General features: G+C 49.3%; 1 protein-coding gene across 1 annotated transcript in view; it reads left to right on the top strand.

Annotated features, from left to right (window-relative positions):
* Nucleotides 1–8,494, top strand: part of CELF6 (CUGBP Elav-like family member 6) — a 28,048-nt gene extending 19,554 nt beyond the window's left edge. The window contains exons 4-13 of the mRNA XM_065942058.1: nucleotides 4,595–4,723; nucleotides 4,826–4,905; nucleotides 5,066–5,209; nucleotides 5,326–5,458; nucleotides 5,567–5,713; nucleotides 5,924–5,986; nucleotides 6,241–6,321; nucleotides 6,407–6,550; nucleotides 7,142–7,296; nucleotides 8,114–8,494. Coding sequence (XP_065798130.1) covers nucleotides 4,595–4,723; nucleotides 4,826–4,905; nucleotides 5,066–5,209; nucleotides 5,326–5,458; nucleotides 5,567–5,713; nucleotides 5,924–5,986; nucleotides 6,241–6,321; nucleotides 6,407–6,550; nucleotides 7,142–7,269 — 1,049 coding nt within the window. The 3' untranslated portion in view covers nucleotides 7,270–7,296; nucleotides 8,114–8,494. The remainder of the gene's footprint in view (nucleotides 1–4,594; nucleotides 4,724–4,825; nucleotides 4,906–5,065; nucleotides 5,210–5,325; nucleotides 5,459–5,566; nucleotides 5,714–5,923; nucleotides 5,987–6,240; nucleotides 6,322–6,406; nucleotides 6,551–7,141; nucleotides 7,297–8,113) is intronic.
* The last annotated feature ends 7,567 nt before the right edge of the window (nucleotides 8,495–16,061 follow it).

The raw sequence follows: 16,061 nt of genomic DNA, 5'->3' as shown, positions 1-16,061 counted from the left end.
ATATGTAGATGTCCAGTTTTCTCAGCACCATTTGTTGAAAAGACTGGAACTCTAGTCAAAAATCATTTGACCATGTATGTGAGGGCTTATTTCTGACCTCTCTATTCCTCTCCACTGGTCTATATGTCTCTCTTTATGCCAGTACCATACTTTGATTACTGTAGTTTTGTAATGAGTTTTGAAATCAGGTATTCTGAGACCTCCAACATTCTTTTTCCTCCCCAGATTATTTGGCTATTCATGGTATTTTGAGATTCCATATAAATTTTAGGATCGATTTTTCTATTTCTTAAAAAAAAATGCCATAGGAATTTTGATAGGGATTGCACTAAATCTGCAGAATGCTTTGGGTAATACTTACATCTAACAATATTAAGTCTTTCAATTCTCAAACAAAAGATGTCCTCCAATTTCCTTCAGTTTGTGCCTTCCCAATTTCCTTCAGCAGTGTTTTATAGTTTTCAGGGTACAAGTTCTTGCATCTTTGTTTAAATTTATTCCTAAGTATTTTATTTGTTTTGATGCTAAGTGGAATCGTTTTCTTAATTTTGTTTTCAGATTGCTCATTGCTAGTGTATAGAAGCACAAGTGATTTTTTTTTTAAATTTTATTTATGTTTGGCTGTCTTCACTGCTGCCCAGGCTATTCTCTAGTTGCAGTGAACGGGGGCTACCCTCTAGTCGTGGTGTGTGGGCTTCTCATTGCAGTGGCTTCGCTTGTTGCAGAGGACAGGCTCTCGGGTGTGTGGGCTTCAGTAGTTTCGGCACATCGGCTCATTAGTTGCAGCTCCTGGGTTCTACAGCGCAGGCTCAGTAGTTGTGGAGCAGTTGGGGCACATGGGCTTAGTTGCTCCGTGGCATGTGGGATCTTCCTGGGCCAGGAAAGAACTTGTGTTTCAAGCACTGGTATGCGTATTCTTCACCACTGAGCCACCAGGGAAGCCCTGATTATTTTTTTGATTTTTTTATAATGGAACTTTGCTGAATTTGTTTCTTAGTTCTAACAGTTTTCTTTTGGACTTAATGCCCTCCCTGATACTCATTAGATCTGATCAGAAGACTTTGTTTCCCCTGGATATTTCCTTCACTCATTTCCTAGTCTTCCTTGGCTAGGTCATTATGCTGCAATCATTACTAAGATCATCAGCGCATCAAAGGCTGCCATCAGCAGGATCTCCTGATTTGGTAGTTGGATGGAAAGTTGGACTGGTAATTTTAGGATGCATTTGGTGGTTGGTACCTCAATGTTGAAACTTTGTCCCTGCACTGTTTCTACAATCATGATATCTCACCAACATGGAAGTGAGTGGCTGGCTGTGAGGGGCCTAGAAGCCAGAAACTTGGGCACCTCAAGAATTCCTTTGGGTCAACTTGAGGCAGAGCCCTCTTTCTAGAGCAGTGTCTTGATATCCTCCCTGAAGAATACAGAGGAACTGACTCTAACTCTGGGCTTTCAACCCCATCATTTGCTACATTAGAATCACCGTATGACCAGCTGCACAAGGTAGCTTTATGGAGATGAAACTCTAGGGTCCGAACAGCTTGGTTTGGTTCAAAAAAGCATTGATAGAAAAGCAAGGAGCACACATTGGTTGCATCATGAAAAGGCCGTTACACTATTCAACTGTGTCTCTTTCCAACTATGTCTCAACTCCACACTGATGCTATCTTCTAATTCCGTCCACTCTAGGAAAGTTAAGCCTCCCTGTCCAATATTTCCATCTTTCTACAGATCTGCCCACCACTCATGGAATGCTTTTATTCAGACATTTCCGACCTACCTCTTATAGAATCCTCTTTTTTACCAAACTGGTATAGTTCAACCTAGAGGGTACTGAATTTTCTGGGCTAAGTCCTGTCATCACCTTCTCTCCGGGAGCATGCCTCAGCCCTCAAATCTTCAGGGATGTGCATTTGGGGGCTACTCTCAGGGGGTCAGCCTGTAATTCTCTTTGACCAGATCTCTTAAGAAACTTACCCCACCATTTCCAGATCATCTGATGCTAATATACACTGTGACCCAGATCATCCTCCTCTCAACACTATCAAGGTTCCTATAAAGGGGCAAAGAGGACACTAGGATTTAAGGTGATACCTGTGCAATGAGCAGCATAGAGCCCAGCCCATGGCCCAAACTCATTTCAATTTCAAATTCTGTACAGCCCAGTAGCTCAGAACCATAGGATCAGAGTCCTGTCATGGAAATGGAAATTTTTAAATACTCTCATTGGAAAAGAAGAATCAGAGAATTTCATGGTCTTTAACATGAGTTCTAACTGATCACCATCATCAGAAAAGAGCAACAGGAGGAAGAGCAGATGGGATTGGACCACTGTCCACACAAACCTCTTTTCTGTCCTGGGGGTGCCTTCTCAGCCATGACATCTTTCTCCCTACCTAGGGCTACCTGGATGCTGTTTCATGAGGCATGACAGTTTACCTGGGTGCTATCATCATCTTGCAGATGCTACCCCATGTCACAACTGCACTGCAAGTTAGGACATTATGAAGCCGTGGGACTCTGAAAACCCCAGGATCTTCTCCAGCCCCTCCTGGGCCTCTTGTAGATGCATTAATTTCATAGTTCAGAACAATAACAATCTCAGAGGGTTTGATTCCTTGACCAAATAGGGCCTGTCTTCCAATGTCAAGGCAAAACCACCATCAGATTAGTCAACAGAATCAAGAAAGACCATTCCTGTCTTCTCAGGTTCCTGAACAGAATGATCTCAGATCTCTCTTCATATACCATGTGGAACTGTATGTTCTGTCTTAAAAGACAGTGGTTTACAAAGGACTTTCCTTGGAGCCCTTTCTAGGGAGAACCAAGGGAAAATGAAGCAAGAGAAACTCCAGCCCTCCTCCCTTTTTTCTGGCTTTATACCAAACAGTTCTACTTTTCTCTTGTATTTTGAGCTTCATCCTAATCTTTTTGTTAGAATGATGGATTTCACAGCTTTTTTAAAAGGTTAGGAAATCAGTGATCCATTCCAAGGGCACTCTTCTGTGGCTAACACACCCAGGAATGAAGTACACCCAACTGGTTTGTATTCTTACCACAAAAGGTTGGTACCTCCACTCGAATTCTGGCCACAAGTACATTATCTATCCCTTCCCCATCAGGATTTCTGGGCAGCAACCCTCTGGACAGAGGGAAGGGTTCTGCTGAAACATATTGTGTCCCGTATAAACTGCAGCCCTTGCCTTTCATACAGACACAGCATTGACAGGCCGATGACAGATACCATGGCATTCAGGGCCGCCTCGGCTGAACCCCACACCATCCAGATGAATATGGACACACACGTAATCTCCTTGTTGGAGATTCCCCACGCTTCAGCCTACACCCTTCATCAGCCTTGTTTCCTCTGCACTCAGGATCCAAGGATCCCAACAGCCTAGCCAAACTGGTCAGAGAGAAAAGGAGTTTGGGATGGATTTTCTTGGGCTCCAGGATCTCAAAGTAGTGGAGCCTGAAGCCATATTCCCACCCAGTCCTTCTCTTCCAACTTGTATCACCCTGATGAAGCCCTCTCTCAAATTCAGACTTACCCGGGTGCAAAAATGAGAGGGGCTTTGCCAGCAGGACCTGTGAGCTGGACTCCTGGATAGTGCTCTTGCTGGATGTGCATCTAAGTCCTGCCAGCTCCAGTTCTGCAGCTTTCTTCAAGGGCACAGACCCAGCCTGCATCCCCTCTCCTGGCATCTCTATCACTCCCATAGGAAGCAGGGACACAGAGGAGGATTCTCAGGTGGCTATTGGATCTGCAGGCAGAAATTGTTCTCCCATAGCATGAACACCTGGGGAGAGATCAAGGCAGGAAAACTGGAAGTCAGGGAGGAGGCAGCAGGGCTCAGGGAGGGCCTTGTGGGCTCAGTGAGAAGTAAGGGAGGTAAGGAAAGGGGTCACGGGTTCAGGAAGTGTAGTGGGGGAAATGCCAATGTTGGAGGATTAGGAACCCAAGCTAGGCCTTTGGGAGGGGCACCTAGGTTGAGTTTGGAGCTGGCGGTGGGGGTTCATCATTCCAGTGCTCAAGAGTCTGGGGATGCAGCAGTACAATGAGACAACTGTTTCTGTGCTGTTTTTTTGTTTTGTTTTTTGATCCAGAATTTTCCTTGATTCCAGTCATTGCCAGCAGGCTTCTCCTTAGGGTGTACTTATCTTCTCCAGACCCAGTATGAATACTAGGACTCCTCTAGGACTCCCTCCTTTAATAGGGCTGAAATGGTCCAAAACAGCATTTCCCAAACTCTAAGAACATAAAGGGCAAACATAAAATGATGCATGTAGGGCTTTATCCAAACAAAAACTATGGACTGACTCACTTCCCACAAGAGCAGTCATGAGTCAGAGTTTTTCCAGGATTCGAGTTTTCCTGATGGAAATCCCGGGTTCCTTTCCTCCAGATCCATCTGAAGGTCATCCTGCCCCTCAAAGAAACCCAACCTTGTGGGCCCAATGAGTAGGGCCTTCTCATTTCCTCCTCCTCTTCCCAGAGCTAGGCCGTGGTTAGCTCCCTTCCTGGGCGCCTCTGTTCCTCTGCAGAGTCCAAGAGGACTTAGGGTTCCCATGTGACTCCCCGATTTGTCCCCAGAGGACAGAAAGCTGTTTGTGGGTATGCTGGGCAAGCAGCAGGGCGAGGAGGACGTCAGACGCCTGTTCCAGCCCTTCGGCCACATCGAGGAGTGCACCGTCTTGCGGAGCCCTGACGGCACTAGTAAAGGTGACTTGAGCTGACCCCTGGATTTCCTGATGACCCCTGCCTCACTCTGGACCACAGGACCCTTTGGCCTCTGTGACCTGAGCCACCTCTATCCTGCCCCAGGCTGTGCCTTTGTGAAGTTCGGGAGTCAAGGGGAAGCTCAGGCAGCCATCCAGAGTCTGCACGGCAGCCGGACAATGGCGGTGAGGGCGGGCGCTGGGGCCAGGGCGAGGCCAGTGGGGTGGGGACTGGCTGCTTCTCCCCACAAATCCGGGGAAATGGCCTAATAATGAGCAAGGCACTGGGCCCAGAGCTGGAGCTGGGGGTTAGACCGGTCCTTACAGCCTCCTCTGTCTTACCCAGGGCGCCTCGTCCAGCCTCGTGGTCAAGCTGGCAGACACGGACCGCGAGCGCGCACTGCGGCGGATGCAGCAAATGGCGGGCCAGCTGGGTGCCTTCCACCCGGCGCCGCTGCCGCTCGGGGCCTGCGGAGCCTATACCACCGCGGTAGGTGCCTAGTCCTGGAGTACACCCGGCGCAGCGAGCGAGCCGGCGGGGGCTAGGGAGCCCGAGCAGCTGCCCGCCACTGGGTCCTCCACACTTGCCCTTCTTCCCTCCCAAAGATCCTGCAGCACCAGGCGGCCCTGCTGGCGGCGGCGCAGGGCCCGGGCCTCGGCCCAGTGGCGGCAGTGGCTGCACAGATGCAGCACGTGGCGGCCTTCAGCCTGGTAGCAGCGCCGCTCTTGCCCGCGGCAGGTACTGCGCGCAGGGGGCGGGGCCGGGCGGGGCCGGGGCGGGGCTGGGGCCAGGGCGGAGCGAGCGTGGGGCGGTGACCCGACTTTCCCACCTCCTCGCCACCTGCAGCCAACTCCCCTCCTGGCGGTGGCCCGGGCACGCTTCCGGGTCTCCCGGCGCCCATCGGCGTCAATGGATTCGGTCCCCTGACTCCCCAGACCAACGGGCAACCAGGCTCGGACAGTCTCTACAATAACGGCCTCTCTCCTTACCCAGGTGGGCCCCCCACTCCGCCCAAATCTCCCCCCAAATGGAGTGGGGAGCGGGGAGTGGGGGCTGGGGGATGGTGGTGGCAAGGCCTGGCCTCCCTAAGAAGAGACTCCTTCCTTCTGCCTCTCATCGCCTCCCTCCACACTCCCTGAATTCTCACCTGGCCCTGCCCATCAGCCCACCTTCATTTTGGGCCTTGCGCCCCTCTCTTCCCAGCCCAGAGTCCCGGCGTGGCTGACCCCCTGCAGCAGGCCTACGCTGGGATGCACCACTACGCAGGTTTCACTTGGCGCTACGCGGCCTGGGAGGTTTGAAGGGCCCCAGAAAGTAACGGGGAGATTTGTGGGGGGCGGGGTGGGGGGGAGGTTAGGCTCTGTTCTGAGGAGTCGACCCTCCATTCCCTCACCCTTGGACCCAGAACGACCTTTCCAGGGGTGGACTGGCTGAGTTGGTCAAAAGTGGCCAGGCAGATGGGGTCCTGCTTGGGGGATGGCTCCTGGGGGGTCACTGCCCGCTCCCACCTCTGTCTCCAGCAGCCTATCCATCGGCCTATGCCCCAGTGAGCACAACTTTTCCCCAGCAGCCTTCAGCCTTGCCCCAGCAGCAAAGAGAAGGTGAGGGACAGGGGTCTGGAGATCAGGGCCTGGTGGGGCTGGACTTAGGACTCCTCCCCGAACCAGCCTGCCGCTGTTCCTCCAGGCCCGGAAGGCTGTAACCTCTTCATCTATCACCTGCCTCAGGAGTTTGGTGATGCAGAACTCATCCAGACATTCCTGCCCTTTGGAGCCGTTGTCTCTGCCAAAGTCTTTGTGGATCGTGCCACAAACCAGAGCAAGTGTTTTGGTGAGTTGAGCCCCATCCGTGGACCTTTCCCTCTCCTAATTACAAGGCTCCCTACAAACCCTAAGTTTGCGCTTCCAGAAGTCAATGATTCCTAGAAACTGAGTGTATAGCACTCAGCAGGGTCCCAGACCAGGAACAAGTCTATGTCAGGTTCACCTGGGACGGTCAGGTGTCTGGTAGATCTTCAACCAGGTTGAAGGCTTCAGAATTTGGCCACAGCAAGTGGATGAGGGGATGGTCTGGAGTCAGAGATCCCCTCCAACTGCAACTGCAATTCAGAGGATCAGAATGGGAGCTGTGGAGGGAGAGAGCTTTTTCCATGCCAGGAAAAAACAGAGAAACACCCGCCACCCAACACATGCACTCAGAATTACCTCCTGTCTTTCTAAGAATCACAGGAAACACAGGCCACTTGACCACGTCTGTATGAACCTGTGTCCGTGTGTGTGTGTGTGTGTGTGTGTGTGTGTGTACACACACATGCAAACACTGAAGGGTGGAGGAGTATTTGATTGATGGAATTGGCCTAAGTGGGGTTAGGGAAGAGGCTGGGCAGAGTTCCCAGCTAACCTCTCTGCACATACCCTCCAGGGTTTGTTAGCTTTGACAATCCAACCAGTGCCCAGACAGCTATTCAGGCCATGAATGGCTTTCAGATTGGCATGAAGAGGCTCAAGGTTCAGCTGAAGAGGCCCAAGGATGCTAACCGGCCTTACTGATCTGCTCTTACTGACCAACCACGAAAGGTGAGTCGTTCGTGGACCCCAGGCAGATGCGTCCTGAGTGATAGAGGCACTGTCAGCTTTGCTAATCCTTTTGGGATGTTGAGGGCATCCATGTCTGAAAAAATCTGGGTGAGAAGAGCCAGGAGTTAGGAGGAATCCTCAGTTTGGGGCTGTTTTTTCCTTCCATATATGAACTGAGATAAACTTGACATCATTTCTTTCCCCACAGCCTGGGAGAGATGATTACAGTAAGATCCAATGAGCTTATTCCATGCCAGAGATAGTCATGGGGACCTGTGTAGGGAGGGCAGAGGGGTGGAGAGTGAGACTAGAAAAGTAGGTTTGTGTCAGCTCATGAAGGGTCTTAAAGACCACGAGTTCGGAATTTATCCTGAAGGTGGTAGAGAATCACTGAAGAATTTAAGCAAAGGAAGGACAGGATGTCAGGGCTGGGATGAAGGCAGTGAACATGCAGATGAGCAGAGAAGCAAATGCCCTGAAGATTTACGGGGCCTGGCGGCGATGGGGAGGAAGATGACAAGCTCTCTTAGATTTCTGGCATGCCCAGCTGCCTGTGACTTTCAGAGATTTGCTGTCTCAGAAGGTTCACAAGAGCCTCCTTCACTTGAACTATCCTCCAGGGAGCCCTCAGGAGGGGGTGCAGGGCCATGGTGATCTGCCCAGAATCCGGAGTCTGGCTCCAGGGGGGAACCCTGAGGTCCAGCCTCTCACCTGAGATGTCACGGATGGGGCAAGTTGTCTTGCTCTCCAGAGTGACATTTTTCTTTTTCTCCTTTCTCTCTTCTTATCAATTAATACCCAACATGGGAAACCGAAGAGTGAGAAGAAAGGAAAAGAGAAGCACATAATGCTTGAGCAGCCCTTCCTGAAGGAGCAGCCACAGATGGAGGTGGACCCTAGGCCAACACCTGGGCTCAGGCCGCTTTAAGGATTGTTTTCATCAAGTGGGTTGTTCTGTGCCTATGATGCAGAGCTCAGGCTGGCAAGGCAGCTGGGGCTGGCTGAGGAGTGACTGTCTAGGGAGGGGAACCAGCAGATGGCCTAGGGGGTGCCAAGGGCTTCTCCAAAAGGAAGCCCAGATCTACTTCTTTCAAAATCATATCATTCCTTAGAGTTTAGGGACCAAAGGACTATTGCTTTTTTAAGAATATATATATATATATAAAAATTAAAACAAAGAAAAAAAACAAAAAAAAAATCAAGAGAAACAAAAGAAACAGTATAGAGTCTAATAAAAGCTGCCTTTAAATATCCCTAGGAGACAGGGTGAAGAAGACCCTTGAAGGCCCCAGCCTAGGCAGAGGAAGGCTGTGGAAAGTTTATTCTGTGTCTCATTCCCTCTTAACCTCCCAACCCCACCCCAATACCTTTTAAAATAACTAAGGACTTGAGGTCTGTACTCCTAAGCAGGTAACAAGAGAGTTATGGAAGGCAGTGAGCCCACAGCCCCCAAACTCAGAGAGCATCCTTGAACAAGCCTTGACAAGGAGCTCTGGCCTGCCCTGGTCCTTGCCACCCTGAAAGGCCTCTTAAGCCAGCAGGAGTGGGAACCTGCCTTTCCTCCTTGACAGCCTTTCCCGTGGAACCTCTGCTTCCCCAGTTAGGATGAAAGGGAGTTTGGACCACCCCAGTCTTTCCCTTCCCTGTCCAGATAGACAGAGGCCCTGCCTTGGGCTGAGCTGAGACACCTCCTGTTTCCCCTCACCTTGAGCCAGCCCCAGTGTCCCCTTGCTCCAGACCACCTTCCGTCTCTAAGTCTAAGTCTACCCACCTGTAAAGTAGATTCAGGATATACATAGAGGGCTGTGACAACAGACTTGGAAGATTTGCTTCTGTATATACTGCCACTGAGAGAAGGGGATAATTTTCAATATTGTAGAAGCTTCAGAATTTAGAGGTCCCTCTTTACCCAGGACCTGGGAGGGAAGTAGATGTTTTGCCAAAATACTTCTTCATTCCTTTAAAAACTACATCTTTCCTATGCAAGAGTGTCTCACATGTGCTTATCCGAGGTGCTTCTAGATGGTGAGCAGTGTTCAGCTTAGAAGTGGTGTGTGCTCTGTCTGTCTGTCTGTGTCTGTCTGTGTATCCAGTGGGTGCCATATAAAGCTGATCGATGGTGGTGCTTCCTGCCTGCTTCTGTGAGATGGGCAAAAGTTTCGGCTTAGAACACCATGACTCACCTTGCCTTGGTCAGCCTTTCCTGGCCCACAGGGCCTTGCACATACTGTTCCTAGGAGGATAATCTTTGCTCCACCCCACACACCTGGATCAGACTAGTCTGGGGCCCCAGCTGTGTGGTGGGCACTCTGGTCCCCAGACATTACTGAGGCTGGAGGCCTCTAATCTGATGTCACATCAGACAATGAAGGACATGGCGGGGGGAGAGTTCCTCCTTCATAAGAGTTTCTAAGAAAACGTGTTCCCACCTGTTCATTTGTCTTTGACTCGTTTTTGGAGGGAATGGGATGAAAACTAATGTTACCAGGTAAGGTGCCATATGTACCAACAAGTAACTTCCAGCTGAGAGAGGAGCTAGTGTCAAGGGCGTCTGTACACCAGCACAATACTAACACACAGACTAAGCACCCTGGACACAGAGGGGAATATGTAACATCTGCACATACAAACAGCTATTCACATGGAGGCATGGAAGCCCCTCACTGCTGGGTGCTAAGCACTGTGTTAGGAGCTGGAGCACAGGCATGGTCTAAGCCAGTGCTCCCCAGCCTGTTCTGGCACCAGGGACTGGTTTCACAGAAGATAATTTCCCCACAGATAGAGGAGGGATGGTTTCGGGATGATCCAAGAGCATTACATTTATTGTGTACTTTATTTCTGTTATTATTACATCAACTTCACCTCAGATCATGAGGCATTAGATCCCAGAGGTTGGAGACCTCTGCTTTAGTTAAAAAAACTTGCTGATCCCTCTAAGCTCATGGAAGACTTATATAATGTCTAATGAGTTTAAATAACTACGTGTTTGTTTCTCTGTTGTGTGTGCATGTGTAAGTCCAAACACTTTCAGTAGCAAGTGTCAGAAACCCAACTCAAGCAAGCCAACAAGAAATAAGTTGGCTTACAAAACTGATAAATCAAAGGATGTACCTGCCTTTAGGTATGGCTGGATCTGGGCTGGATCTGGATTTGGGGATTCAATGATGACGTCTCCATCTCTTGACTCTGCTTCCTTCTATTTGGTGGCCTCACCAGTTCTAGCTCTAAAGACCTTGGGAGAACTTTGGCCAGAATAGACATGTGCCCACATCTAGGGTGGAAGAGTAAGCCACCATAATTGACTCACATAACCTCACCAAGGACTGTGTGGAAGGGTGAAATGACTCTTCAGAAGAAGAGAAGATGGGCAGATAAGCAAGGTGCATCCACAATATTCCAAAATCCACCTATATACTCTTCTTGACAAACATACAATGTCAAAAATATGTCTGCCTAACGATACAACATTCTTAGACCTAACAAAAAGCTGCACTCCCCCACTTCTCAATGGGAGGCAAAACCAAATCATGCCCAGTTGCTTCATTGAACCCTCAGTGCAGCGTCCCTTTGTGATGTGCAGTTATTGATTAGGTCTGGATATAATGCCTTGTGATTTTGCAATCTATGGCTTAAAGATAAATGTAGCTACCTCTGCATAACCAATATGAAATAGTAGAGGTAAATAGGATAACCACTAAAAAGAAAAATTCAATTTGGACTAGAAGAGGAAACAATGGTCACTAATTCATAGCATATAGCAGATCCATCCTTCTGGACAGTGGAGTGAGTTTCTTGGTCGATGAAACTACTTACTCTAGGTCCTTTCTTACTGGAAAGTATCTTCTTTATCCATTGTCCTTTATGGACATCCTCAAGAAGATGCCCCTTCTGGAACTGAAGCATCCCTCCTCCCTCTGGACATAGTGCATGTGTGTGCATGTTCAGTTGCTCAGTCGTGTCCTACACTTTTGTGACCCCATGGACTGTAGCCCACCAGGCTCCTCTGTCCATGGGATTTCCCAGGTAAGAACACGGGAGTGGGTTGTCATTTCCTCCTCCAGGGAATCTTCTTGACCCCAGGATTAAACCTGTGTCTCCTGCATTGTAGACAGATTTTTTTAACTGCTTGAGCCATCAGGACAGCCCACTTTGGACATGGGTTTGGGCCTAAACATTGTCTTAGAGATTATGTCTTCCCAGATCCCTGACTGTCAAGTGAGAAGTCTCTACACAGTTCCTTTCAAACCGACTTGATTTGATTTCTGGTTGCTCTCTGTGAGCTAGTAACCATCATCAAGAATCTTGCCGAGTCCTTGTCCTTGAGTCTGGATCTGACCCTTGTGGTTTCTCTAAGCAACAGGTCACATATGGCCCATTCCCCTCCTGGTCAGCTTCATGGCTTCCACAATGGCCTGTCTGTGATAATGTCAAGTGTAACCTCAGTGCCTCCAGAAATATTATATATACATACATACATATATATAATATATTACCTATATATGTAATACATTAAATATATTACCTATATAACACTTGACTGGCTCATGCTCCAGTAACCCTGACTCAGTTCAGTTCAGTTGCTCAGTCATGTTCGAGTCTTTGCGACCCCATGAACCACAGCACGACAGGCCTCCCTGTCGTTCACCAACTCCCGGAGTTTACCCAAACTCATGTCCATTGAATTGGTGATGCCATCCAATCATCCTCTGTCATCCCCTTCTCCTCCTGCCCTCAATCTTTCCCAGCATCAGGATCTTTTCAGATGAGTCAGATCTTCACATCAGGTGGCCAAAGTATTGGAGTTTCAGCTTCAACATCAGTCCTTCCAGTGAACACCCAGGACTGATCCCCTTTAGGATGGACTGGTTGGATCTCCTTGCAGTTCCAGGGACTCTCAAGAGTCTTCTCCAACACCACAGTTCAAAAGCATCATTTCTTCGGCGCTCAGCTTTCTTTATAGTCCAACTCACATCCATACATGACTACTGGAAAAACCATAGCCTTGAGGAGCTTTGTTGACAAAGTAATGTCTCTGCTTTTTAACACGCTGTCTAGGTTGGCCATAACTTTCCTTCCAAGGAGTAAGCGTCTTTTAATTTCATGGCTGCAATCACCATCTGCAGTGATTTTGGAGCCCCCCAAAATTAAGTCAGCCACTGTTTCCACTGCTTCCCCATCTATTTGCCATGAAATGATGGGACCAGATGCCATGATCTTAGTTTTCTGAATGTTGAGCTTTATAGTCAAAAATCCCTAAGCAGTACTGGCTTGTAGGCCTCAGCCCCAAGGCACTGTTCAGGACAGCAGTAAGCCAACCACAGAAGCACTGGTTCTGGCCAATCATCAGCTTGCTCAGCTCCTTTTTCTCTGGCCACGGTCCATATTACACTAAGGCCACATCCCCAAAACCTTCCTGAGGGGAGTCTAACAGTGGACATTGAATTGAGGGGACCCTCTGAGAACCTGTATAACTTGGGCACTATGGGCAGAGTTTTCAGCCTTCAGAAGGGCTCCTGGAATTTCTCTCTCTCTCTCTGGATGCAACCTGGGTGTCTTGGATATAGAGAGAAAAAACCTTTGGTCTAAGATGGGACTGACAACCTCTGACCTCAGAAGCAGCTCTGGATTTGCTGTGTGCTCCGACCTGGGGTCTCACCTCTGCCTCAGTGGAGGGTACGAAGGTCAGGGAGATCTCAGAATCTCTTTATCTTTTCTAGCTTGGGTTCTATCTTTGGGTAGTTCACTGTCCTGACTATACCTGTCTGCACTGTGACACAGCCAAATGCAGCAGGGATTCAGAGGCTGTTTGGGGCCTCTGGGCCTCCCTCGCTTCCTGGTGGCTCAGCGGTAAATAATCTGCCCAAAGTGCAGGAGACTCAGGAGATGTGGGTTCGATCCCTGGGTCGGGAATATCCCTTGTAGGAGGAAATGGCAATCCACTCCAGTATTCTCGCCTGGAAAGCCCCAAGGACAGAGGATCCTGGTGGGCTACAGCCCATAGGGTCACAAAGACTAAAGACTTAGTCAGACATGGCTAAGCACACATGCATCCATGCTGGGCCTCCCTCAGCCAATATATTTGCACAAGCATGTTACACAGCCCTGTGTTCTTTGGGAGAACCCATGAAGGAAGATACCTCATGGGCTCAGGAAGCCCAAAGACAATGCACACTCTACAACCACCCTTGGAGCTTGAGTCATGTGGGGTCCACAAAGAGCTGACCAAGTCTGTGCCAAGTGCAAACTCAGAAAGGGTAGAGACTAGAACTCTTTTACTCCCCAGCCCTGGCTTCAGAAACTGCCCTCACAGTAGTACAGCCTGGGCTAAAGGGCCTTAGATTGGCCACCTATGCTGCTAAGTCACTTCAGTCGTGTCTGACTCTGTGTGACCCCATAGACAGCAGCCCACCAGGCTCCCCCCTCCCTGGGATTCTCCAGGCAAGAACAATGGAGTGGGTTGCCATTTCCTTCTCCAATGCATGAAAGTGAAAAATGAAAGTGAAGTTGCTCAGTCATGTCTGACTCTTAGCTACCCCATGGACTGCAGCCTACCAGGCTCCTCCATCCATGGGATTTTCCAGGCAAGAGTACTGGAGTGGGATGCCATTGAATAGAGGGGGCCTTTAACTTCCAGGCTCTAGCCTCCTGCCTTCTAGTGGCCTAAGAGCACAGAGACCCAGAAGGTACAGCAAACTGCAAGCCTGGGTTTGATTCTTCCCAAGGTCTTAGGTGCCCAGAAGACTACGTAGGGAACCACAAAAGGAGCCTGAGAGATTGGCCTCAGCTTCCCCTAGGGAGTAGGCCAGAAGTGGCCTGACCTAGCGCTCTTGGTACTGGGGCCCTGGCGGGAATCCAGAGATCTGGGCTGGATTTCCTGCAAGTGAGCTGGAACTCCAATACTTTGGCCACCTGATGCGAAGAGCTGACTCGTTTGAAAAGACCCTGATGTGGGAAAGATTGGAGGCGAGAGGAGAAGGGGATGACAGAGGATTAGATGGTTGGATGGCATCACTGACTCAATGGACATGAGTTTGAGTAAACTCCGGGAGTTGGTGATGGACAGGGAGGCCTGGTGTGCTGCAGTCCATGGCGTCACAAAGAGTCGGACATGACTGAGCGACTAAACTGACTGAACTGAGCGGAAAAATCAGTTGTGCCCTCAGGATATTCTTGCTACCCCAAACAGTGTTGGGATGGGGGCTTTGATTGTGGCTCCATATCTTAACCCAAGTGTTCTAGAAAGCAGAGTCTGAGGCTCACATTTTGGAGAGATGGAAACCCTGGATGGTGAGAGGGGAGAAGAGAGATGCGGTGAGGAAAGATGTGAAGCAAAGCAAGACAATGTATTCCTGTGGTGGCCACTGTGTCGCATAAGCCCTGAGGAGAGAGCCAGTGACTTGATGAGACTGTGTGCTGAAGCACATAGTGTTTTCAAGGAGAGAGTGCACCGTGGATGGGTTTACCAAGAGGAGCCTTGAGAGGGGACTTTCCCAGCTGTTCCCCTCTCATCGCTTGATTTCTACTGGCCAAGGTGCGCCCCGCAGAGAGCTGACGCCACTGCATTTCTGAGGTGCATCATTTGCCCCCTGGGTGGCTGCTTGGGAGGTCAGATCCCATGCCTGCCACGTGGCATTTCTACCACAAGTGTGGAAGTGGGGTGGTGGGCTACGAGAGAGAGAGAAGGAGGTGGCTGAGGGAGTCTGGAAAGGCACATCAGGTTTGTGACCAATGCACCTCACTCTCTCCCACAGGATTAACAGCCAAGGTCCCCAGACACCAGAGCCCCCAGGACTGTCTAAATTTTAAGCAAAATACACAGTATTTAATTGGGGAGAAAAAAAAAGACACATTCAGCTGTGGCTTGGAGGACCAGGCCTTTTCTCTAGAACTTCCCAGACCCTAAGCTCCAGTATCTCCTGCAGGCTATCCCACCTCTCCACCCTTGTTCTCATTCATTTTAGTTTGGGGCAGAGGATCTGGCTTTTATGATCTATAACACACGTGATTGTCTAACCCTTGGCTGTCTAGCTAGCCAGTCACAGGCAAAAAAGGAACTCTAGACAAAGCTGCCTGTGGTTGGTTCTACTAGCATGGAAGCAGATAAACTTCAGGACCTTACCAGAAATCTTGTGAGAGGCCAGTATACTGCAACATCCCGATATTTGTCCAGGGTGTCCCTGAAATCTCCATCTAGGATGGATACATGACCCAAAGATCCAGATAAAATAGAAGATCATTTAGCCAGCTGACTTGACACCACATAACAGGGGTTTCTAACTTCCCATTCAACAATTGTCAGAGCCCCACACTGTCTCCACTTCAGTTCTACCAGCTCTACATTCTAGAGTCTGTTGACTGCACATGCCATTCCATTTGTATATTAGGACTGGATGAATTACAAGCAATAGGAACCAACACAAACCAGCTTAAGCAAGAAAGTAGCTGAGAAGTATAGTGCTATTAATAACTTCAGGCGGGACTGAATTCAAGGGCTCAAACAAATGTCATCAGACCTCTTTCATTTCATCTCTCAGGGCTCTGCTTCTCTTCATTCTTTGTCCCATCCGCTTACCTGCCATAAACGCACTTCCTCAATTCGATAGAGAGCTGGGTGCCAGCAGCTTCAGTCCCATGCGCTCCTGGCACCATGGCCTCAAAAGCAAGGAAGTTTAAGGGGAAGGTTATGATTGGCTCTACTTAGGTCACAAAGCCTCACCTGAACTAGTCATTTTGGTCAGGGGGATGGAGTCCTCCACATGGCCTAT

Source organism: Muntiacus reevesi, chromosome 7 (genome assembly GCF_963930625.1).
Source record: "Muntiacus reevesi chromosome 7, mMunRee1.1, whole genome shotgun sequence".
Taxonomy (NCBI): Eukaryota; Metazoa; Chordata; class Mammalia; order Artiodactyla; family Cervidae; genus Muntiacus; species Muntiacus reevesi.
Note: the sequence above shows the minus strand (reverse complement) of the source record. Positions and strands in the feature narration are given on the sequence as shown.